Below are 24,236 nucleotides of genomic sequence, written 5' to 3'. Positions count from 1 at the left end.
ATAACACTAACCTTTTCGTGTCGACCGTGTGCACAAAATAACGATTGGCTATCACACACACATAGACCTAGTCGTTTATAACCATTGAGTAACCAAATAACTACAAACAAAATTGACACAAATAAATAAATAATTCCCATAAAGTGGCAATTAACCCCAAAATCTCCTACCATTTGTTTCGTGTCGGCCTTTGTAGATTTGCAGTTGATTACGACGCGTAGCGCAAATACTTCACAATATTCCCAATTGGTTGAATTAATCCTTTACACCTTAGCTTATTTTAATGGCGTCTATATATATAATATCAAATCATAGAATCACATTACATTCTAAAACCTTCTACTGAGAAAATCAACTGTTCTTCTTCTTCATACTCTCTTTCTTTCTTTCTCTCCTTATTTTTGAGGAGAGAAATTCTTAAAAAGTACCCTGAAAATTTGATTATCATTGAAAGAAAAGAAACTACTCAGAAGCTCATTTTTCTGTACTTTTTCCAATCATCATTTTTCAGTCACCCTTTACTTGAATTTTATCAATTTTCCACTTTTCTTTTTCTGGGGATTTTTGTCTAAAGATTTCCCACTTTTCTGGGTTTTAGCTATTTTAAAGAATTTTGTGACTGGGTTTCTATTTTGAGGATGAAGAACACTCGATTTCGTGTTCTTTTTAATGGAATTTCAACTGTTGTGTTTCTCATTTTCATGTATAATTCCAACTTTGGTGAAAAATGGAAGTTGGGAAGTGGGGTTTATGGTGGTGGAATTCATCAAATTGGGGGAAAACATGGCAGAATTATTACAGAAATTCATGGGATTTCATCAAATGTTAGTAAGGCTACTTTGTCTGATTACAAAATTTGTTCCCAGATTTTTAAGCATGAAGGTTATCAGAACAGCTGTGATTATGTTCTTGCTCACCCAGAATGTAATTCAGGTGGTTATTTCAATTACATCAAATTTATTTACTGTGATTGCAAGAAATTCTCCATTTTTGGGTACTTAATTCTTGCTATTTGGCTTGCTGTACTGTTCTATTTGTTGGGAAATACTGCTGCAGATTACTTTTGTTGTTCATTAGAAAAACTTTCAGAACTTCTGAAAATGTCTCCTACTGTTGCTGGTGTTACTTTGCTTCCTTTTGGTAATGGGGCACCTGATGTTTTTGCTAGCATTGCTGCTTTCATGGGCCGGGGTTCCGGCGACGATGTCGGAATTAATAGTGTATTGGGTGGTGCTGTGTTTGTTACTTGTGTTGTTGTAGGAGTTGTTTCACTTTTTGTTGCAGATAAGAGGGTACAAATTGATAAGACATGTTTTATAAGGGACTTGTGTTTTTTTCTTTTTAGTATAGCTTGCCTTACATTGATTTTGTTGATTGGTGAAGTTGGTATTTGGGGTGCTATAGCATTTGTGTCAATATATGTGGTTTATGGCTTGTATGTTGCTGTAACTGAGATTATAAATAAGAAGGGTAGGGGTTCGAAATTGGATGGATTGACACCATTGCTTCCTGTGGTTGGGAGTTTCTTTTCGTCGTGTAATGGTGAGGGGGAGGGTGATCAATCAATGTATGCTTCGTTGCTTAGTCCTGATAGCCATGATAATTCGCCTGAGGTGCCCTCGAAACTGCCTCATTGGATATGGAATGTTAATGTTGCAATCTATTCAGATTATACTAAGTCTGGTGTAGAAGATAGCTCTAGGCCTTTGTGGGGTTGGAATGATGAGGGGGAAATGAATGTAGAATCACCATGTTCATTTTCTACATTATTTTCAATTTTGGAGATACCTTTAAGTATTCCTAGACGTTTGACAATTCCTATAGTTGAGGAGGAAAGATGGTCTAAGGTGTATGCTATTGCCAGCGCGTTTTTAGCCCCCGTTCTACTGGCTGTTCTGTGGAATACGCAGGAAGAGATTGTTCCTATGAGTGGGAAAATTGCTTATTTCATTGGTGTTTCTGCTGGCTGCATCTTCAGTGTACTTGCCTTTCTGTACACATGTCCTGAGCACCCACCTCGTAGGTTCTTGTTCCCTTGGGTTTTTGGTGGATTCTTCATGAGTATCATATGGTTCTACATTGTAGCAAATGAGCTTGTTGCTCTGCTTGTTTCGTTGGGTACAATATTTGGTGTCAACCCATCAATTCTTGCTCTAACCATATTGGCCTGGGGGAATTCAATGGGTGATCTAATGTCAAACACTGCTCTTGCAATGAATGACAGAAACGGAGTGCAGATCGCTATGTCAGGAAGCTATGCAGGACCTATGTTTAATACACTGATCGGTTTAGGAATTTCTTTGGTGCTTGCAGCATGGTACAAGGGTTCAGAACCTTATGTAATTCAACAAGATAATGGTTTGTTCATCACTGTGGGATTCCTCGCAGCAGGTCTTATATGGGCTCTAATCGTTTTGCCCCAAAGTGATATGCGCCCTAATAGGATTTTAGGTGTTGGCCTCATAATCATATATGGTATCTTTCTGTCTCTTCAGGTCAGCATCGCCGTGGTTTCAGGGTCACAGTCGATTTAGGTTCTGTGTTGCTGTGTACATAATAGATAGACTCTTGGCTATAATGTATGCCGCCTCTTGTACAGTTACTAAATACGAAGTACTAGGTATTTTTTGGACTTGGTTCTTCAATTTCTGATACCAAGCCATCTTAATGGAAGGAATCTGTTGCCTTTTGTAATTGGATCATACTGTATTCTGCTCTAATCATCAATCAATAACTATATACTAAAAGACACACCAGCAATGACACGTGTCATCTCCTGGTGTGTCCTTAGTAATTTTTTTTTTTTTATTTTGGCTGAATAAAATGTTATTATTAAGGAAATAAATCATACACAAAAATATTTTCGTAATCTTATATAATTACTTAAAGTAACATATTTTGACATATCTTCAATACAAATATTTATAGCTAAAAAAAAAAGTACATTCCACATTTCCACTACAAGAATATATCATATTTATTGTTTTTTCTAAAAATGGTTTATATAGTTATTTATTAGAATTCATAATTCTAATACAAGATATTTATATAAAATCAATATTTATAGAAAATTAACAACGTATATTTTATTATCCCTTTGATAACTAATTGTCATAATCATAATCAATAACAATAACAATAATAATAATATTATTTCAATAATAATCTACTGTACATATACTAAAATAGAGGAACCTTAACTAAAATATTACACACGTCACTATTCATTACAAATCTCCTACAACCAATAAAATTTATTTCTCATACATTTCAATCTTTATATATTATTTCATATTTTTACAACACATTATTTTATATCTAATACGTTTTTTCGTCTTGATCAAAATTTGTCAACTATATTTTCAGTTATTTTTTGGTTTATAAAAAACCTAATTAGAATGATACGAAGTATTACAATTATAAGTTAATAATGGTTACTGAAAATTACCGTGCATGGCACGGGAACTAACCTAGTAGAAGTAAAAACATCAGTTTCTCTGCTCTGGCCAATCTTGTTATTGTACTACATTAATATTATGCCACTTGTTATTTAGTGTCCTCAGTTGTTTTTCTTTCACTTGTTGTATACTTAAAAGAAGATTAGTCTACATATACACTATCAGTATCAGATTATCTTGCTGGGAACACAAAAATCACAATCATTGTGAATAAAATCGAGTATCAAAATGTTCATAGATTGTGATAGAAAAATAATCTGTCACTTCATTTATTTTGGCTTCTTGGTGACCAAGTTCTTCTAGCGGACACGACGAATGTGCTTACAATATTGATGAGCAAGATGTGGTGGTGATTTTGAGTCTCTTGGTATAGTGATGTATACTTGAGAATGCTGATAAGTAAATGTTTCTTTTGATTATGTTATGTGAATGGCACACAATGTCACTCTCCGAGTTGCCTAACAAACTTTGTCTCAACCTAATCTTATCTGTAATTCTGCTTAACCTGCTCCATTAATATTAAACCTAATTGGATTTTTTGATTGATTTTTTTTCTTTATTAGTTGAGTGCATTAAAGCTGTATTACTTCACCCAAAGAAAAAGGAGGAAAATAAAATATAGCCTTGCTCTCTTGGTAGTATGTGCATCATGCTCCTGAATCCTGATAATGCTGTTGCTTGCAATGCTTAAACTTTTTATTTGTATATTTAAAAGACCAAGAAGTGACATCGGTTGGGCCGGTACATGGGCCATTTGGGCACAACACATTCTGACCTATCATTGGCACAAGCCTATCATAAAAAAATATCATAAGCTCGACACGACACAAAAGACGAGCATGAATTTCATTTTCAAAATTTGACTTGAGTAACTTATTTTATAAGTTATTACATTCCCCCTCCCCCTTTTCTTCCAGAACGGCACAAATAGACACGTCATGATATATGAGTTGGGTAACTAGGGTTGAACCTTGCCCGAGTTTATGGTTGAAATGAGATCTGTTGGCCTGACCAGGTGTGAAGCACTTTATCAACACTCAAACTCTCTTAATGGCTTAAACATGTCCAAATCTTGAAATTACATAAACCAAATAAAAAAACTATATCGACCAAAATTGAGTTAACTAACTCAAATTTAATTCATCTTAACTAAACTTAAGCTAAATAACATACTCGTAACATATAGACCAAAATCGAGTGTATTTCTTCAAAAATATTTGGAATGTAAGCATTGAGAAGTGTGAGCATTATTTTTGCATGGATTGAATTATACTCCTACTTGTTTGATGTTGAGATGACAAAGTCTCGAATTTAGGTCAAATTGTACTTGGATGTTTCTTCTACTTTCCTTATTAAATTGAGAATACAACAACGAAAAATAAATAAGATAAGGCAACTCACATAATTAAATCAATCATGTGTTGCAAGTTGCTTTTAATGGTTTACGGTTAGTTGGATTGCCAATCAATAACTGAAAATGATATGGTTCGGCCCAATATAGTAGTGTACCCCTTTACCTTTAGGACGATTTTGTAGTTTTATATGATATAAATATAAATATAATGGCACTAATTTCTCTCAAGAAACTATACAAATGAAGACATGCAAATGTTACTTTCTCCAAATTTTGCTAGGTATTGCTCTCTATGCTATGTCTTCACACCAACTCTTTAGAAACATGATGAATAATGTCAATGTGTCAATATTTTGTCTCTCCAAAAAACTTGGAAATCAACTAAATCAAGAAATGCTTGGTATTAAAACCGTATAAAAGATTCTTGTTAATACTTCGTATTATTTTGTTGCTGTTGTCGTCGAATTATTATTGAAAAGGTTCCTTTTTGTTAACAACGGTATAAAATTATGGAATGAGGGCTTTAAAAATGACTCACCAATTATTAACAAGTAGTAACGTAACCAAGCAAATTTTGGTGAAAATGGTGGGAAACTTGTGACTTTGAGTCTTTGAGCTCATTGGTTTGAGCCCTACCATCAATATTTACTTAGGAACATGAAATTTGCTTATCTCTTCCTTCTACTCTCAAGCGTTGACCTATGTGCTAAACTGGCTGATTTGTGGGAGACGTTGATTTTATAGAGTCCTTTTTCTACCCCACAAAAAGCTAATTAATACTACTTGTAGTAGTCAATTAATGATTATTTTTTACGCATATTTTCCTAATGATTATTTTTCTTAATTATATGAAAAAATTAACGTCCATATCTACAGAGAACAATAATCCTACAATGTGCATGGTTAAGACTCAATCTCATCAAAACTCCAAAACTTAACATCAAGAGCATCAAAACTTAATATTACAAAACCTCATATCATAATTCCAAAAGCCAAAATTCAAATTTTAAAATTAGATATAGTATGTGGAAACGCAATATAATATGTATTAAATCTTATTATTCTTATAGGTGAAATGTTTAAAACTTAATATGTTTCAACATTTCATAGTCAGATAACTTGGTAACCTAACTTCTCATATCGTACATGGCACCTATAAATGTTGTCTGTGATCAAGAAGAAGGGAGGAAGTGCACAAATACAGGTCTTTGGTAGGTACTTTATCAAAGGTTTATTCTTGATTTCTTGTCTCAAATTCTTGTTATCCTCTAATCTAGCCCCCTTGTCTACTTAAATAGGAGGAGAAGTTGAGAACACTCGTCCAAAATTAGCAACTTATATACATCGTTGAATCTTTAATATCTCATTTATCACAAAATCGAAATTTTACATTTTAAATATTTTCTAGTGTCTTTTGTAACTGTTTTATGTAACAAACAAAGCTGATTAATTAGATCCATCATCTTATCTAAGATTTTTTAAAATTGATTCTAGGCCCTTGGCAAAATTCAGGCCTAAATCAAGCCCAACATTTTTTTTTTTTTGGATGTAACATTGAAGCATAACTCGGTGGCGTTGAAGCCTCATGCAGTCATGCTACATTGAAAATTTTTACCTACAACCCCCTTTAGTCAATGCTGCCTACTCCCCCCAATTATATTACATCGTTTTACCTGTTTATGCTTTTCTGTTTTTTTTTTTTTTTAAAAAAAAATTTATTTATATCTTATCTCTCAAGTCATTTATATATATGATTCAAAACCTATTTTTCTGTTATTTTCTTTTTTTTATTTTTTTGGCATTTTCTCTCTTCTTCAACATTATTTCTCTTTCAATCACTTTTTTTCCTCTTATATATGGATGAATCATTGATTGGAGCTGTTGGTTGTGATAATGAAGTGCTACATTCTTTGATTGTCGAATTTGATCGTGATTGTGAAGTTATTTTGTCTCTGATTGGAGTTGTTCAATTTGATCAATTTTGCCTCTGATTTCGATTAATGCTTGCTGGTCAATTGTTTGATTCAATTTTGTTAGCTGTTTTGTTTTAAATTATTTGCTGATTTTATTCGATTTTTCTAGTTTTTTTAAATCAATTTAGCCTATGTTTTAGTTCAATTTGGTTTGGTGTTATAATTCAAGTGAATTGAAGTTTTTATTTTAATAAATTTTGTCTCTCATTTCGATTAGTATGATTTATGATTCAAGTTTGTTTGCTGTTTTTAGTTTAATGATTGTTGATTGTGATTTGTTTTCTGTGAGTGATTAGATTTTTTTATATACGTTTTCGTGGGTTTTTTTTAGTAGTTTTACAATTTTGATCAATTTCATAATTCTAAATGATCATTATGATTCAAACTAATGTTCTGTTATAGATGTTTTAATTATATTTTAAATATTTAGTACTTTATTTTATTTTATTATTTTGATCAAATTGATAATGCTAAATGATCATTTATATATGTACTGTTTTGTATTTGTACATATCTGTCATTGATTATGTTCATTTTTAAAACTTATACAGCGGGTGCTAGTGATGAAATTTTGTATGAAGAAGCAACTAAATCAGAGTTACTTTTTACATATTTTAATTCTGAACAAGAAATTTATGGCAGGTATAATGAATATGTTTTTAAGAAAGAATTTAGTATTGTCCAAGTGCGTGCTCCAAGAAAAGGCCAAGTTCATTCAAGTGCTCCAAGTGATGTCCAAGTTTCTTTAAGTGTGCCAAGAGAAAAGGTTCAATTACGTCCAAGTGTTTCAAGAAATTTTCAAGTTCCTTCAAGTGTTCCAAGAGATGTTCAAAGTGTTCAACGTGGTAGCTAATCAACATATTTCTTCTAAGAATGATAGGTTGTTAGTTTTTTCTTTTTTACACTAATGTAGCGAATAGGTTGGCAAATTATAATAAGTAAGAATTTGGATTGAAACAACATATATTTGTTCCAGCTTATTTTTTTTTTTCTTTTTCTGATAAGTGATATGTAATTGAACATGTTTTGTTTTGACACTGAACATTTGCCTTTTTGGTTACGAACATTTTATTGTATTTCGTTATAAATGTTACGTAATTGAACATATAACTTCTTGATAATGAACATTTTATTGTATTTCGTTAATTTCTTGATATATATATATATATATGTGTGTGTGTATATGTATATAACAAGCACTAATGAATTAAAAAAAAATATGAATATTAATGTACTTGATCATTTAGAAATCCATAAATGATCAAATAACCGAAAGAATAATATTTGTAGTAATATAAGCTTCCATACATCTTCTTGCTCCTTTTCTATTGCCTCTAGCTTCTGTTTAATCCAAATAGCATCAGTTGAGCAATGTATTGTATTCTCAGCTTCTTGATTTGGTGTATCTTTAAGTCAAACAAATTACAATGTCAATGTGTGTATTCATTGTTATGAAAATGAACATTATGCTATATGTCAAATTAACTTACTTGTGGTTCAATATGCTTTTATCAAAATATGATTCCTACATATTACTATGTTGTTCATTTTTATCTTTCAATATAATTGATGGCATTATCTCCTTATAAATTTAGGCTCATAGTTTTCATCTCTAAATTATTGCAACGTGTGTTTCACTCTATATAGAACATAACTACAATACGTATTGTGTTTGTAAATCAATATATATGCATAAACATTATATTGATATTACAAATTTAATAAATGTTCAATTGGCAAAACAAAAATGTACATTCTATTTTATATAAATGAACAAATTATCACAAATAACATAAGCATATATATATCACAAATAATGTAAGTGACAATAGGTGATTTATTTTTTTAACATATTTTAAAATAGAATCATATTTTAAAATAGAATCATCAAAGGTTTATGATGAATGAGCAATATGTAATTTATTTTTGAACATTTTTAGACATGTGAATGAACATGCATTAACATATGTGTGAATAATATACACATATCCAAATGAACATCTATGTATCAAATTCGAATAAGCATCTATCAATATTTGAGCGAAAATGTATGTAGTATAACATTCAAATGATGCTCATGAGCATATAGTTTAATATGAAGTTAAACATGTATTAGTATAATCTATGTGGATATTTTCAATATGAGAATGAAAATGTATGTAATTACATTCAAATAAACATATGTTTAAATACCAGTAAACATTTATTAATATGTAAAGGTCATGAACAAAATTAGAGTAATATTCTCTCAAGAATTCAAGAATGAACCCTAGTAGATGTAAGGTAAGAATATAAATGATCATATACTAGTATCATAATGAACATCTATCAAATTGAAAATGAACATTTACTGAAAATGAACATTTGTTCAGTAATCGTCTTCTCCGACGGAACCTTCGAAGTATTCTTCTCTGTTTCGTTTTTACTAATTAAAAATACCACCAAATATAGTAGATTTTAGTCTATTTTGCACAAAAAAAAGTGTAATTATAGTAGAGTTTGTTTTAGAATATCAAAACGCAAAAAAAAAAAAATATATAATCTAGGGTTTACATTCAAAATTCTACTTAAATGAACAAATTCTTACTCTTCTTTTTCGGAATTTAGTTGCGATTGACGAACTTCATCTCGAATGTCAGACATTTTTAGATGTTTTGATGCAATTTGCAGTAATTTTGAAGATTTTTTTCTTGAATTGTAGTGATTTTGAGTATTTGAAGAGAGAGAATATGGTGTTGAAGAGAAATGGAGAATTAAGTGCAAGTTCTAACTAGTGCGGTTAGTGGGATGCAGTTAGTGGGGTGTGGTTAGTGGGGGTAAGGGTTTTACAGTAATTTTAGGGGGGGGAGTAGGTATTAATGGCTAAAGGGGGGTGTAGTGAATAGGAATTACATGCTACATTGCTAGTGGTACAACTAAAACTACTTTTTTTGTCGTGGGCTTGTACTCCCTCCGTTTTTAAATACTTGTTCCAATTTTCTTTTTTGGCCGTTTTTCAATACCCGCTTCATTTTCTTATTTGGAAAACTTTTACAACATTTAATTAATTTCTCTCACCAAGTGGACCCAACAATATTAATTCCATATTTTCTCTCCTTCAATTCTTTCCACTACTTTTCCCGATTTGTCTTGTTAAAAGCATGCATTGGGACTTGCTTGGTTTTTTTACAATTTTTTATTCTTCCACAAACCCCACTACCTCTATATTTTATTACTTTATCTAATTTCTCCTAAAAATCCGCGCATGGAGAAATAAGTTTTAGGAGAAATGGAGCAAGTATTTAAAAACAAAGTGAGTAGCTGGTAGCCTGGTACTACTTTATACGAAGTATTTCATCTAGTACGTACTCCCTCCGTTTTTAAATACTTCACTTTTTCTTTTTCAGTCGTTTTTAAATACTTGCTCCATTTTCTTATTTGGAAAAAACTTTTACAATAATTAATTCATTTCTCCCAATTAGTGGACCCAACATAAATTATATTTTATTAATTTCATATTCTCTTTCCTCCAATTCTCTCAACTACTTTTGTTTTTACAATTTATTATTCTTTCACCTATCCCACTACATTCATATTTAAATACTTTCTCCTAAAACTCTGCATATAGAGAAATGGAGCAAGTATTTAAAAATGGAGGGAGTATTATTTTTTCATTGATTACGTATTCATACTTCTTCTGTTTTTATTTAGGGCTTGTTTGGTTCACCTTATTTTTGCTTATTTGATTTGATCTGATCTAATTTGAATGTCATATTTGACCAAACTTTGACCTTAATATACGATAATCTATATGGAAAAAAATATCATCCGGTGTCTTGTTAGATTTGTAGTAATATGTATTTATTAATATGTGATTTTCATAATTTGCGTTACGAAGTTAAAGATATTTAACGATAAAAAACTGCACATAAAACGATGATATGATCTAAACTTATTTTTTTCTGATCTAATCAGATATGAACTTATTTTTTCTGATCTAGTCTAAACTTTTTTTTTCCGAAATAAGGTGAACTAAGCAAGGTCTTAGTTGACACGTTCAATTTAAGCACACATATTAAGTAGGAGGGGAGGGAATGATAAAGCAAGTAAGGTGTACTAGAAAACATAAGGTGTAAATTTACCTAAAAAAAATGTGCTACCTAAATATAAACTTCCTAAAAAGAAATATGAGTCAACTAAAAAAAAGCGGAGGTAAGTATTTGCCAATGTACAAGATCAAAATTCAAATTTTCTACAAATGAACAAATAAAAATTTTAAAAGTTGATATTGTAAAAAATATACATTGAACCAATTATAACAAAATCTTACATAATTATTTTCGGCAAATATAAGTTTATCTGCCAGATAAACGAATTTTGTTAATCTGGTGGCATTTATATAAATATATTGAAAAAGCATGGTCATTTATTCAGTACTTTTGGTGAGTTGTCTAATTACTATTTGCAACTTGCATTTACTCTTTGGTGAGGAAATTACACATGTACCCCTCAACTAGTATATGAAAAGACGCATGTCCCCTCCACTGATACATGAAAAGACGATTATACCCCCAGATAAACAAAATGTGTTTATTTAGGGAATTAATTGGTCACATCTCTATGTTTTTATCATTAATATACATTACGTACAAAACCTATGAGAGTATAAATTTTCATATGTGGCTAACCACACGGTATGATAATCGTGGTTATGCAGTCAGAGTTCACCCGTTCAAGAATTACTCAGTGAGGGATTGTGTAGCAGGAGTTACTCGATCAGGGTTTACTAGGTCGGTTAAGGCTTCCTCGGTCAGGGGTTATTTGATCGATTATAATTACCCGATCAGTGTTTTAGTGTGTGATAAATTATTGCGTTATATACCTGACCACACAAAAAAAAAATACTGACTAAAGTTTGTGAATTGTGTCAAAATTCAAAAATGTCAATTACAAAGAAAAGAGAAAGTACCACATATCAAATAATGTACTGATTTAGAATATAAATTTCGCAGTATGTAGTTACCAAATCGATTATCATTACTTTAATAGTGTTGCTTTTAATGAGAAAAAATAACCTCAACTCCTCACTCCTTCAACAGCTACTTTGACAAAATTAAGTGTTGAGTGGATGTTAGCATCAACTTGAAATTGTTAAATGTTTCTTTCAAAACAGTTGTTTGGTGATGATAATTGATAATAACTTGTTGAAATAGTATACATGTTAAAATATTGCTAATTTAAAGGTAAAATATTGTAGCTTTTGTGAAACACTAAATTAAAAGCTAAAACTAATCTTCCAGATCTATTTTGTCTAAGTGTCTGATGTGAGAGCAATAGTTCATAATAGGGTTGAGCATAACAGAGTACCCTGTCTTTAATCTATTTTGTTTAAGTGTCTGATGCAGGAACCGGACCTTGTTGCAACAGGTTTCTCAAAATGTGAAACGGAACCAGAATCTGCAGGTTCCGGTTTCGATTCAAGGGTATCCAGTCTTTCAATATATTTCTTACTTTTTTTGCAAAATTATTTCAAAATAAATTGAAAAGTCATAAATTTATAACTCTTACACCTCACAAATGCATCAAACCAAAAATAGTTATTTACCAAATATAATACATATATTTATGACTATTATATACGAAGTATTTATTAATTTATAAAAATTTGGACTTATATAATTTGATATATGATTTGAGTTTAAATAATACTTTTAATATGTTACAAGGTACCCTACAGGTTCCGGTTCCAAAAAATCGAAAAACCTGAAACCGGAACTTGTTGCAACAAGTTCCTCGTTTTATTACCCGGAATCGGAACCTCTTGTACGGGTTTCGATGTCGGAACATGTGGTTCCTAACAGGTTTCGGGTACCCTGATTTTTTTCTCACCCCTAGTCCATAGTTCCATACGGGGTTTCTTGAAAATTCATGGAGTTTTAAAAAGCCTACACTATCTTTAGTTTTGTTATTAACATACGTTTATTTTCAGTTCAGTTCAGTTCAGCTCAGTTCAATTCCTAATTTCCTTCTCTTATAAAATATTCAGTTCAATTCAGTTCAGTTCAGTTCAGCTGATTTCAGTCTATTAGAACAGGCCCTACGTGCCCCCAAGTGTTTCCCCGATACCCATTTTAAAGAGTGTCCTTATTTGTTGCATGTTATTATTATTGTTATTATTATTATTATTATTATTATTATTATTATTATTATTATTATTATTATTATTATTATTATTATTATTATAGAATTAAATTTAGTAGTACCATTTACAAAAATAAATTATTAAAATATTTTTAAGTGAAAAAAAATTACAATCGAATATGAAGAATACATTATTCAAAAGCTTTGATGGTAAATCAAAGGTACACTAAAAAAATTAATAATACATGACCATATTTATAATTATAATTACGTGGTTATTTGTATAGGAGTAAAACCCCATTGTTAATTGGATATTCATATTAATTGTAATATGTGATGTTTTGTTATAAGTAAATTCTTTTGTCAATAAAAAAGATAATTTTTTTTTCAGAAGAATTATAAATTATTTTATGTATACCTTTTTCATCCTAAACAAATCTATCCAATCTAATTTAACTATACATCTAATCTAATCACAATAATATCTATTTGTCGCCTACGTGGCTCGACACTTGGCGAAAAACTAAAATGTCAAGTGTCACTGTTTCGTGGCCTGTCTGCGAGACCGGCTTTATATATTAGTGATATGATTATTAGGAATTTTGTCTATGGGTTTTTACCTTTTACTTGAAAGGGTTTTCCTATTTTAGACTTGAAGGGTTTTAGTTATTAGGATATTTATTTGTTTAATTTATTTGTGATAAGATACATTTAGTAGTTCGTTACAAAGAAATATGTTAGGATTAGGATTCTTAGTATTCTATCTTATTAGAATATGATTATCACTTTCCTATCTTATTTTTGTATGATTTTTCACCCTATAAATATGGGTGCATATCAATAATGAAGAAGGATGAGAGATTTGTTTTGGGAATTAACCCTTTGAGCTTTGTTCGTTTGATTGTTAATCAAAAACATCACATGTTGCGACTTGTGACGATCTTCTAGTTGCGACTAGAAAGAGACTCTCTATTCCTACGAGAATTCGAGTACTATCCTTTTAATTTTCGTGTAATTTCTTTAGTTCTTGTTAAAATTCGAATATTTAATATTATTATAGCTTGCAAGCCTTGTGGGAATTTGTAGAGATCCATATCATAATGGTATCAGAGCTCTTGTGAGAGTCAAAGAGACTTGTGAGAGTCAAAGAGAATTGTGAGGTAAAGAATAATGGATCCCGATCCAAAGTAACCTGAGTAGAAATTAGACTACAAACCTGAAAGATAGCAGGTTCAATACTTTTCATTAGACCAGACTTAGGCTAGGCTTATTTCACATAATTTGATTTGGTCTATCTTAATCTAATTTCCTAATTTGACCAGATAATTTGTACACTAATATGTAAAAAAAATTTGAGAAAATATCAAATGAACTATCAATAGATCATATATTAATATCCCGTTAAAAAAATGTACTTTTCAAATATGATGTTTCATAATATTTTAAGTTACAAAATTACAAAAAAAAAAGTTTTTATTTTTAATTTTTTTTATTTTACTTTTAACACATAATAAAAAAAAATCAAACAATAGTTTTTTACCACAAAAAAAAATCTTAAAAATAGTTTTTTCACATCTTGCTGTCAGCTCCTTAATAAAATCGTTAAATCTAACATTTTTTTTTTAAAAAAAATCTTCAATTTTTGCTTCAAAAACATGTTTTCTATAGGTTTTAGGGTTCATTTATTTTGGGCATTTAGAACCAATTTGAGGTCACTATTGACAAAAATTTATCGTAAATGCCTTATTTTGCGTGTTTCATGCAAATCGAGGTAATTTTTAGTAGGCAAAACGAGGCATTTACGATAATATTTTGTCATTTCTAACCTTAAAACTGTCCCAAAAAGCCAAAATGACTCCCAAATCTCTAAAGAACATGTTTTTGGCAGAAAAATCGAAAAACTTCTTAAATTCCGTTAGATTTATTGGGTTTTTTTACGGCATGTGGTAAAAAAACAAATTTCATATTTTTTGTTGTAAAATATAACTTTGCGAAGTTTTGTGGTAAAAAAACAATTTCGTGATTTTTTTTATTATTATTTTTTGTGCGGTAAAAGTCAAAATTTCCTTAACAAAATTAAATGATAAATAAATGTAAATAATAGATAAGATCTAATCTGACCTGATTTAGTCTAATCTTTTATTTTTGAAATTAGTTAATGTGCGGAGTAAACTTAAATAAATTGGACTGGACATAAATTTATCAAATTTTCTTTAATTCATTTCATATTTTTTCGTCTCTCCATCTAAAGAGTTTTGTTCCCCCCTTTTAGGTCTTTTTCTATTTTTTTGGGTTTTTAATTCTCATCTTTGAGTTTTCAATTCTTTTCTATGGATGAAAGTTTTATTTTTATGGTTTTACTTAATAATCAGGGAAGTGATTTGGATTCATACTAGTTTGGGTCTTGTTATCAACTCTATAATCAGAATATTAGCACAGATTGCTAAAGTCTTTAATAAGAAAATTGTAAATATATACCGCATCAAGTTTGAAGTAGTAGAATATGTACTGTGCCGAAAATGCAATTTAGTTTGAAACGACAGAGTATAAAGTGTGTCAATAATGTAAAATATTAGGGGCCGTTTGGTTCGCACGAGGGAATCGGAATTGAATGAACAAAGGGAAAGGAGAAGAATGGAATGAAAATACCCTTTTTTTGCTTTGTTGTTTGTTTTTAAAACAAGGGAATCAATCCCACCACCACACCACCACAGCCACCACCACCACATCCACCACACCACCACACCACCACACAATTCATATGGTTTTCATCATTCCCAGCCACGAAACCCCTCGCCAGCCTCCCCCTCCCCTCGCCGGCTCTCCCCCTCCCCTCACCGTCCTTCTCAAACTCTCCCCCACCACTCGTTGGGCCCAAAACGACGAATCTCACCCTCGAAAAACCTCCCTTAGGGTTTTTGGAGGTTTTTCGAGGTAGGGGAGGGGTTTTTAGGCGGCGAGGGGAGGGGAAGGAGCGGCTAGGGTTTTGCGGGTGGTGGGAGAGAGATCGGGGCTAGGGGTTTTGCGGGGCTAAGGGTGGTTTTTGCGTGGGAGGGGAGGGCGGCAGGCTTGGGGGAGGGACGGCGGTGATCGGGCTGGTTTTCCGATGGTGTTGGTAGGTGTGAAGGTGGTGATGGGGTGGTGTGAAGGTGGGTAGGGAAAGGGAAAGGGAAAGTCTAGGGGGGTGGGGAATGAAGTTGGAAGGATTTGGGGTAATGGGGAGGGTAATGGGAATGATTAAAAGTGCTAAACAAACATCAACAAAGGGAATGAGGCCAGTTGATTCCCATTCCCTTTCCTGATTACCCCCAACCAAACGGCCCCTTAGTGTAGATGTCATATGACTACGGACCTATTCACTTTAGCTTACTTTCAGTTTAGTTTAGCTTAGTTCAGTTCAGTTCAGCTCCAATCAGTTCAGTTCCGTTCAACTTCCATCAGTTCAGATCAGTTCAGTTTAGCTTCAATCAATTCAATTCAGTTCAGTTTAGCTCCAATCAGATCAGTTCAGTTCAAATCGGTTCAGTAAATGTGATTAGGCTTAAGGACTTGTTCTTTTCACTTGAAACTAGTAAATCTGGTCTGAATTTTTTAAGGTTTGATCTGAATTTTTCTGATCTGGTCTGGTTAGATCTGATTTAACAATTCGACTAATTTTATTATTGCATTTCAATAATAATTAAATTTATAAAGAAAAACATCATCAAAGTGGATCTTTTTAGATCCGTGAACTTTTTGAATGTGTAGTTATTATTAAAAAAAATTTAATACGTAATTAACGATATTTAATGATAAGTAAATCATAATCAAAAGTTCTTATCTAGTGTGATCTGAATATTTTTAATGATATAAAATAAGTTGAAGAGAACATGTCTTATGGCCTGTTCTAATAGATTGAAATCAGCTGAAATGAACTGAACTGAACTGAATTAAATTGAGCTGAACTGAACTAAACTGAACTGAAATGAATATTTTATAAGAGAAGGAAAGTAGGAGCGGAACTGAACTGAACTGAATATAAACGTATGAGAACAGACCCTTAATTAGGACTTGTTCTCTTCAACTTATTTCAGATAATTATTACTTATTCCTTAATAAATTCATATCAGATCAGACCAGATCAGAAAGTTTCAGATCAGACCAAATCAGAAATTTTGATTATCATTTATTACTTATCGTTAATTGCGTATTAAATAAATTTATAAAATTACATATATATAAAGTTTATGACGAGACGAACTAACAAGATCCATTTTGATACTCCCTCCGTTTCAATTTGTTAGTCCTATATACTATTTTGGGCGTTTCAAAAAGATCTACCCATATTGAATGTATTCTACTTTTAACTTAGTTATGATTGGTTAAATTAATGATTGTGCATTGATAAAATGAGTCTAAGTAAAGAAATTATTCCCTTAAATTATGCAATTATACTTGCCGGTTTCCTAAAAAAAACAAAAAAGTTTAAATAAGGCAAAACTATTTATGAATTGTTTTTTACTTTAATGTTAGATTCCAAATATTCTTCTTTTCTTATTTTATGTGATAGATTCCATATGGGACCATCATATTGAAACGGAGGGAGTAATGTTTTTCATTATAAATTACTCGTAGTATTAAAATGCGGTCAAAGTTTAGTCAAATTGTTAAATCAGATCAAACTAGACCGGATTAGAAAAATTCAGATCAGACCTATAAATTCAGAACAAATCTACTTATTTCAGATGAAAAGAACAAATCCCTAATAAGTACCAATATTGTTCCTCCCCTATCAATAAAAAAATAAAAATAAATAAATTACGGAGTATCAAAAATTTTCTTTGAAGTAATAAATGTACTATTTGTCTATTACAACATCCTGTATCCCTGTACCGTTGTACGTCATATCAAATTGTACTACTCTTCTCCCCGAATATTGTACTACATACATAGCTTAGAGACGAAACCCATTCATAACAACAAAATTCACAAACTTCACTATTTTAGAACAATCACTATTTCCCGAACAAAAAAAATCAAACAAAACCCCTCAGAAAATCTTCCAAATTCTCCAACAACAAACAACAAATCACCCCCAAATTTCTATCTTTCCCCTCCTAAATTCAAGATGATGCACATGACTTTTTACTGGGGTACAAAAATGGTGTTACTCTTCGATTTCTGGAAAACCGATTCATGGCTAAGTTACTCACTCGCTCTCTTATTCTGCCTCCTCTTTTCCGTCTTCTACCAATACATGGAAGATCGCCGATTATGTGTTTTAGCCATCGGTATCGTCCCACCGCCTTCGGATCAGCCGTCAACGCCGTTTCTCCACCCTCGCCTCGGAACCCGGTTGAGCAAATCGGCTCGATTTGCCACGGCCGTGTTGTTTGGGGTCAACTCCGCAATTGGGTATGTTTTGATGTTGGCAGTTATGTCGTATAATGGTGGTGTGTTTATTGCTATTGCTTTGGGGCTTGCTGTTGGGTATTTGTTGTTTCGTGCTAAGGAGTATGAAGCTTTGGTTGTTGAAGATGCTTGTGCTTGTTCTTGATTGGAAATTTCTATTTTTGTGATGTTGTAATTTTACTTTTGAATTTACTTGTAATTTATGTTTATATGTTGGTGAATTTGATGGAATTATTGGAATTTGTATATCGATTGGTTTGGGTGAATTTGATGAATTGGGGTTTTATTGATTCATTTCTATTGCTGCTTTATCTTGTTTATGTCTCAGAGAGTCGTGAAGGGCAATGATGTAGACGAGAATCATCCCTCTATTGGAATCATTATTAAGTTGGGCAAAATTTAAGATCTGTGTAAGAGTGCTGAAATTGGCGAAACAGTTTGTTAAACAAATGTGAGAAGTTTTACCTAAACTAGTTATGTCCAAATAAAACAAACTAGAGATGATCAATCCTAATTTTGGCCGAATTTGGGTAAAATTCACGGACTATATTGCGGGCTTTGGGCAGGATTTTTGGGCACGGTACATGATCACCTCTAATATTAGTATTGAAAGTATAGTGTTTATGGATGATGTAAAATTCTAAATTCGATTGAAGAAGTTGTATGTCTATAAGGCAACAAGAAAAATGATCTCCAAATCATTTCATTGAGCAATTATTTCCTCACTGCTCCGGCACACTTGTTGATCGCGGATTAGTCTCATCACTCATGGTTTGGACGATTTGTCAGTGGCAAGGCTTGACCTTAAAACTGTTTTCTATGAAAAATTGATCTTTAAACCATCAGAAGGCAAAACAGGGGGTTTGGCAACGAATGTTGTACACACGAAAACTATTCCTTTAGTCTATCCTCTCACTGCTCATACGCCTCCTTCTAGTTAGTTGCTTATTGGGAGATCGAAATCAAGATTGGGACCTGAATGAAGTAGTAAAACGAAGAAGTTCAACCAAGCGTACTAATGTGGCTGTGGGCATTTCTTCTGAAAACCTTTCATTAAGGGACACGAGTGAACAGATTCAAGGGAGAGTTGAAACTGCTTACCCTCCCTTCATTGAACGTCATAGCTTTATAAAACATCTCGAACTATTTTCTGATGGGGATCAAACGGCTGTTCATGTACCTTTCTCTCTGGAGGCTCAAGCAGAGGCTCGTTTACTTATGTTTTCTCATATGAATCTTTTGTCTCCAGCTATTGGGGATCCAATTTCCATACCAACTAAAGATATGCTTATTGGACTCTATATATATGAAACATGCCATACCCTAATTACGACGCCAAGACATGAATCTACAATAAGAGACCTCAAATTATGCAAAAACTTGTTAGCATCATGGTGAAACATGTCCATCTTTTGAAAAGGGTTGGACATAATCATTTGATCTTTACCTTAAAGAGTCTGATATGCCACCAAAATTTGAACCACACCCTGTGTTTTTGTGTATAATAATACTCAGCCTCGACCATTACAATTTTGTTTTCTTAAAATAAAGACTGCCTTTCCAACTTAAGGACCCTGATTTTTACACGATTACACCGTCCAATCCTCCACATGTTTGGAATCGGTTTCAATCTGTTCAAGTTATTACTCTACTAGATTGGATTACCCACGCTATGAATTCTATGTTGTTTACTTCTGTCTCATCAATTGGAAAAGATACATGCGAGTATGCGACCATGCGTCTAAATTTGCATTATGTTGGGTTTAGTGTAGCCCAATTCCATAAACCCAAACTTTTAATGTTGAAGGTTATTATGAGCATAAGATATTCCTTTAAAAAATTGAAAAATCTAGATTATTATGATAGAGTATAAAACATATTCCTGGGCCTCAACCATCAGTTTAAGCTTTTGGTTGAGTTGGTCCACTAACATGGTATTAGAGTCAGCGTGACACAAAGGTCACGGGTTCGAATCTCATCCACCCCCACTTTCAAGTGGAATATTAAGCGTTGGGTATGAGGAGGGCCCATGCTGCATCCACACTTCTAGCCCAAACGGGCTCTCGTGTGAGGGGGAGCGATAGAGTATAAAACATATTCCTGGGCCTCAACCATCAGTTTACACAATTGCATCACTTTGACGAGTCTATACTTGTCAACTTACATAATCTTTAAAGATCGGTATTAAGACTTAAAGAGTCATTTGGGAGTGATCCACCAAGATGATTTGCTGAACCGGAGCCAAACTCGATAAGTGTACAGGAAATTCAATATTTTTTTGTACCCTTGATACTTAATAAATTTAAATTAATACACTTTAAAAGAAAAATTTTATGTATAGAGGAAAAAATAATAAACAACAAATGTTTGAAATTCAAGAGACCTAAACCTTTAAACGAGCAGCTTGTGATCGACTTAACAAGCACGAGTCGAATAACCCTCTGCTCGTGATCGACTTGCTCGATAGACACCCCTAGTTCCTTTACTTCCTCCTATTCATACACAACTTTCTTGTCCTCTATTTCCTTTGAACTATAACTTTGTCAGCTTATTATCTATATAATGAGATTTTCATCGCATTATTCTTTCATGTACTCTCTTATACTTCCTCCGTTTTTTTTACTTGCAACACTTCTCTAAAAAAGAAATGTCACAATACTTGCAACACACGATAAAAGGAAAGTTACTTTAGGGAAAAACTATACTATATCCCTTATTTAAAGCACATGACCCACTAAATTACACTCCTAACAACCAGTCATCCTATTTTAAAATTTATTATACCATGTAAACCCCACCTTTTATAATTACCGCGCTAAAAGGTTGTTGCATCTAAAAGAAAACGGAGGAAGTACTTTTCATCTTAGATTTTTAAGTCCCTTGTCTTTATCAAATATCTAAGCATATTATTAATTACAAATAATTAACAACATAAATCATAAATATACAATGAAAGCATTTACTAATGTACCACCTTGGTCGGTTCGTCCCACTACAATCGCCCCATCCACTTTCCTTTTATGGACGTCTTACGTTTGCTCCAAATCTTTGTTGGATAAAAGAGATATAAGACATTAAAAGCCTGACATAAACAAATAATAGCCCCATCCCGTACTAAACAATCTTAGTGGAACGGAAGAAATAACGTAAATGTAATGATGGTCATCCTGGCTCTGGCAGATGAATATAGGTAGTAGCTAGCACCAAGTAGACTCATGGTAAATGTAATCAAGAACAGCAATGACTCCAAAAACGAAGGCCTGATCAATTCCTGGTTGCACAACCACATGGTATAGATCTTTCCTTGTCATCACCCTTTCTATTTCTTCTTTAACTCCAACCTGCCATTTATTTAATAAATAAATGTACTAATTTAAATCAGCATATAATCATGTCATTAGCAGCTACTCTATGGTCTACATATAAAACTTCAATTAGAAATATCTTTATGATTCAGACCTTAGCTAGCTATCGTAGCTTGTTTGGTCGACAACATATGATGACATTGTGCTATGATTCTTTACTTTTGATCATTATTCTTACAGTAGCTTCAATTCATACAGATACATTAAATTAGTATGGAGTATCATGTTTTGATTACTTCTCTGGCTATCAAACATGATACTCCGTAATTCTATATATTGGAAAATAATAGTCACATATACTAACTCTGTTTCTTTTTAGTTGACACGTATTCTTTTTTACGAAAATTTTTTTAGTTGACATGTTTCATTTTGGATAAATTTTTTTACCTTGCATTTACAAGCCACCTCACTTGCTTTTTCATTCTCTCTCACTCTCTCTCCTCCTTAATATATGTGACTAAATCAAACGCGTCAACTAAATACAAACAGAGAAAGTACTAATTAATAATTTCTTATGTTGAAGAGAGTCCAACTACAACGAACTATAGAGGATCTATATGTAAACCTAGTTTCATAAACTTAATGATGTATAAAGACTTGGAATAATGAGACTTATGTTAAATTTGGGAGATATTGAGGATTGTACGTACAACAAATTAACAATATAAGAGTAATTATTGATCGAGAAGCTTAATTAAACTACTCCCAACCTTTCACGACATAGTTCAATTCAAATTATACCGCTAATGTATCAATTATTTCTAGACAGAGTGACCTAAGTATGTTGAAATATAACAACTTGTAATCTAATGTACGTAGCCTAGCTTGGTTGATGTGGTAATGTGGAATGTACAAAAATGCAATTATATTATGTACGTCCTAACTATGAACAACATTTCATGGTGGTGATGGAATAAAGCTTATCCCTAAAACTATCCACTATATATGGTGTACGTTGGTTATAGAGGCTAAGGGAATAAGAATACGTATCCACTATCAAACTTGCATTTTAGATTCGATTGGAACACCAGGGACTACGTGATCATTATCAAATTAAAAAAAATACTTGTATATACTGTTTGTTCGGATTTAATTGTCACACTAGTACAAATTGAATGAAGTTAGCAGATTCGATATGTTTTTTTTTTTTTAAAAAGACGAGTTTAAGGGATTGTTGAGTACGTACCTGTGCTATAATATTTCCCATTGAGTCCACAATGCTGCAATTCTTATCAGGAAAATGACCTTTGATCTCAAAGTTCCAGTCTTTAACTTGCCCATTAACCTTGGGCTCAATTGAAATTCTAACTGGATTGTTTGTTGGGAAGCATGCGTTTTTATTAGGTTCTTTTATGCTGAAAACCGACTTTTCCAACCCTTCATAATCATAGTAGCCTTTCCATTTCTTGTATATGTTTAATGCTTGAACCAATCCACCCTATTATATCATAAGAAAACATGTCATATAATTATGATCAAATGAAATAATTACACCAAATTGTTAGGTGAAATATTCATCTTACAATCTCTCAAAACTTGTAAAATGTACAATATCCTTTCATATAGTTGGTTAATTAATTAAGTTTGTACTTGACATCACATGATTAAAATTTAATAATGACTAAAACTGAACTTGCTCGACTAGATAAAAGTTATGATCATATATTAATATATTATGATTAAACATTTGAAAACTTGAAACCAAATCAAACAACTCTTCCTATCTAAATGCGAATCATATGATCAATCTAATTTAAACGAACTATTTTCCATGTCTACAAGTCTACAACTCAAAACTTCGAGGTGAAGAAACAACATAAGTTGATTGTACAAAAAGGTACCGTGATTCTAGATATACTTAGTGTATAAATGTATGTACATGTAATAAAAATACGCACTTTTAATTGGCGAATAAGAAGAATATTATCACCATCACCATCGCGAAGAATCAACTCTCCTTTTTTTCCAAGGATCCCACAACCATCTACTTGAAACACAACCTTTTGGCTACAATCAGTAACCACAAACCCGCCACCACCCACCGCTTGAGGTCGTTGCCTCACCACCAACACAACTTGTGAAGATGAGCAATACATCTTGCTTATAATTGGTAACAAGTAATTTGGTTTTGATGCTTCCATATTTAGTTTCGTTTAGAGTCTTATACTAGAAAAAATATGTTCATGAAGCTAAGGTTTCCTAAGGGCCTAACTTCTTCTTATAGAAGAGTTTGTACAAAAAAGATTAAGTTCTTTTTAATTTTTAAAAATATAATAAGTCTAAAAGTATAATTAACAATAATGTATTGAAAAAAGTTTGGAATTCAAAGTTTGGCCGACCTTGACTTTGCATAAATCTATATGTAAAAAGTTTAAGCATCTTATTGTATAGGTTAATGTTAGTTATAGCATGCATTGACGTTTCGTGCTAAACATAAAGGTTGGCCAATCATTTCCAATAAAAAAAAGTATAGAGTTGCGTTGGTAGATATAGTTGCCCTTTTTATGCATTTCAAAAAGAAATACGTGACTTTTTGAAATTTGGCAAAGGTATGAAAATAGATAATACTAGACGT

At 32.1% G+C, this 24,236-nt stretch overlaps 3 protein-coding genes across 3 annotated transcripts; 2 read left to right on the top strand and 1 right to left on the bottom strand.

Annotated features, from left to right (window-relative positions):
• The first annotated feature begins 205 nt into the window (after nt 1-205).
• LOC110715826 (cation/calcium exchanger 4-like) lies at nt 206-2,697 on the top strand. The gene has a single exon (XM_021894440.1). The coding sequence runs from the start codon at nt 639-641 to the stop codon at nt 2,532-2,534; it is 1,896 nt and encodes a 631-aa protein (XP_021750132.1). The 5' UTR covers nt 206-638; the 3' UTR covers nt 2,535-2,697.
• Nucleotides 2,698-17,835: 15,138 nt separating this feature from the next.
• On the top strand, nt 17,836-18,590 carry LOC110715813 (copper transporter 5-like). The gene has a single exon (XM_021894427.1). It carries the CDS (start codon nt 18,013-18,015, stop codon nt 18,439-18,441), a length of 429 nt encoding a protein of 142 aa, XP_021750119.1. The 5' UTR covers nt 17,836-18,012; the 3' UTR covers nt 18,442-18,590.
• A 2,740-nt stretch (nt 18,591-21,330) lies between these two features.
• Nucleotides 21,331-23,917, bottom strand: LOC110715947 (protein LURP-one-related 6-like). The gene is made up of 3 exons (XM_021894564.1): nt 23,560-23,917; nt 22,848-23,099; nt 21,331-21,637 (listed from the first exon to the last, which is right to left on the bottom strand). Exons 1-3 carry the CDS (start codon nt 23,800-23,802, stop codon nt 21,494-21,496), a joined length of 639 nt encoding a protein of 212 aa, XP_021750256.1. The 5' UTR covers nt 23,803-23,917; the 3' UTR covers nt 21,331-21,493.
• Nucleotides 23,918-24,236: the final 319 nt, after the last annotated feature.

Source organism: Chenopodium quinoa, unplaced genomic scaffold (assembly GCF_001683475.1).
Source record: "Chenopodium quinoa cultivar QQ74 unplaced genomic scaffold, ASM168347v1, whole genome shotgun sequence".
Lineage (NCBI taxonomy): Eukaryota > Viridiplantae > Streptophyta > Magnoliopsida > Caryophyllales > Amaranthaceae > Chenopodium > Chenopodium quinoa.
The sequence above is the reverse complement of the archived record's forward strand: the minus strand, read 5'-3'. Positions and strand labels throughout refer to the sequence as shown.

Bases quoted from the DNA above. Each gene is read 5' to 3' on its own strand.
- LOC110715947 (XM_021894564.1), bottom strand. From the start codon at position 23,802: ATGGAAGCATCAAAACCAAATTACTTGTTACCAATTATAAGCAAGATG. The intron at 23,100-23,559 runs GTGCGTATTTTT...ATGATATAATAG, and splicing joins TTCTTATTCGCCAATTAAAA to GGTGGATTGGTTCAAGCATT. The intron at 21,638-22,847 runs GTACGTACTCAA...AATAAATGGCAG, and splicing joins TGGGAAATATTATAGCACAG to GTTGGAGTTAAAGAAGAAAT.
- LOC110715826 (XM_021894440.1), top strand. From the start codon at position 639: ATGAAGAACACTCGATTTCGTGTTCTTTTTAATGGAATTTCAACTGTT.
- LOC110715813 (XM_021894427.1), top strand. From the start codon at position 18,013: ATGATGCACATGACTTTTTACTGGGGTACAAAAATGGTGTTACTCTTC.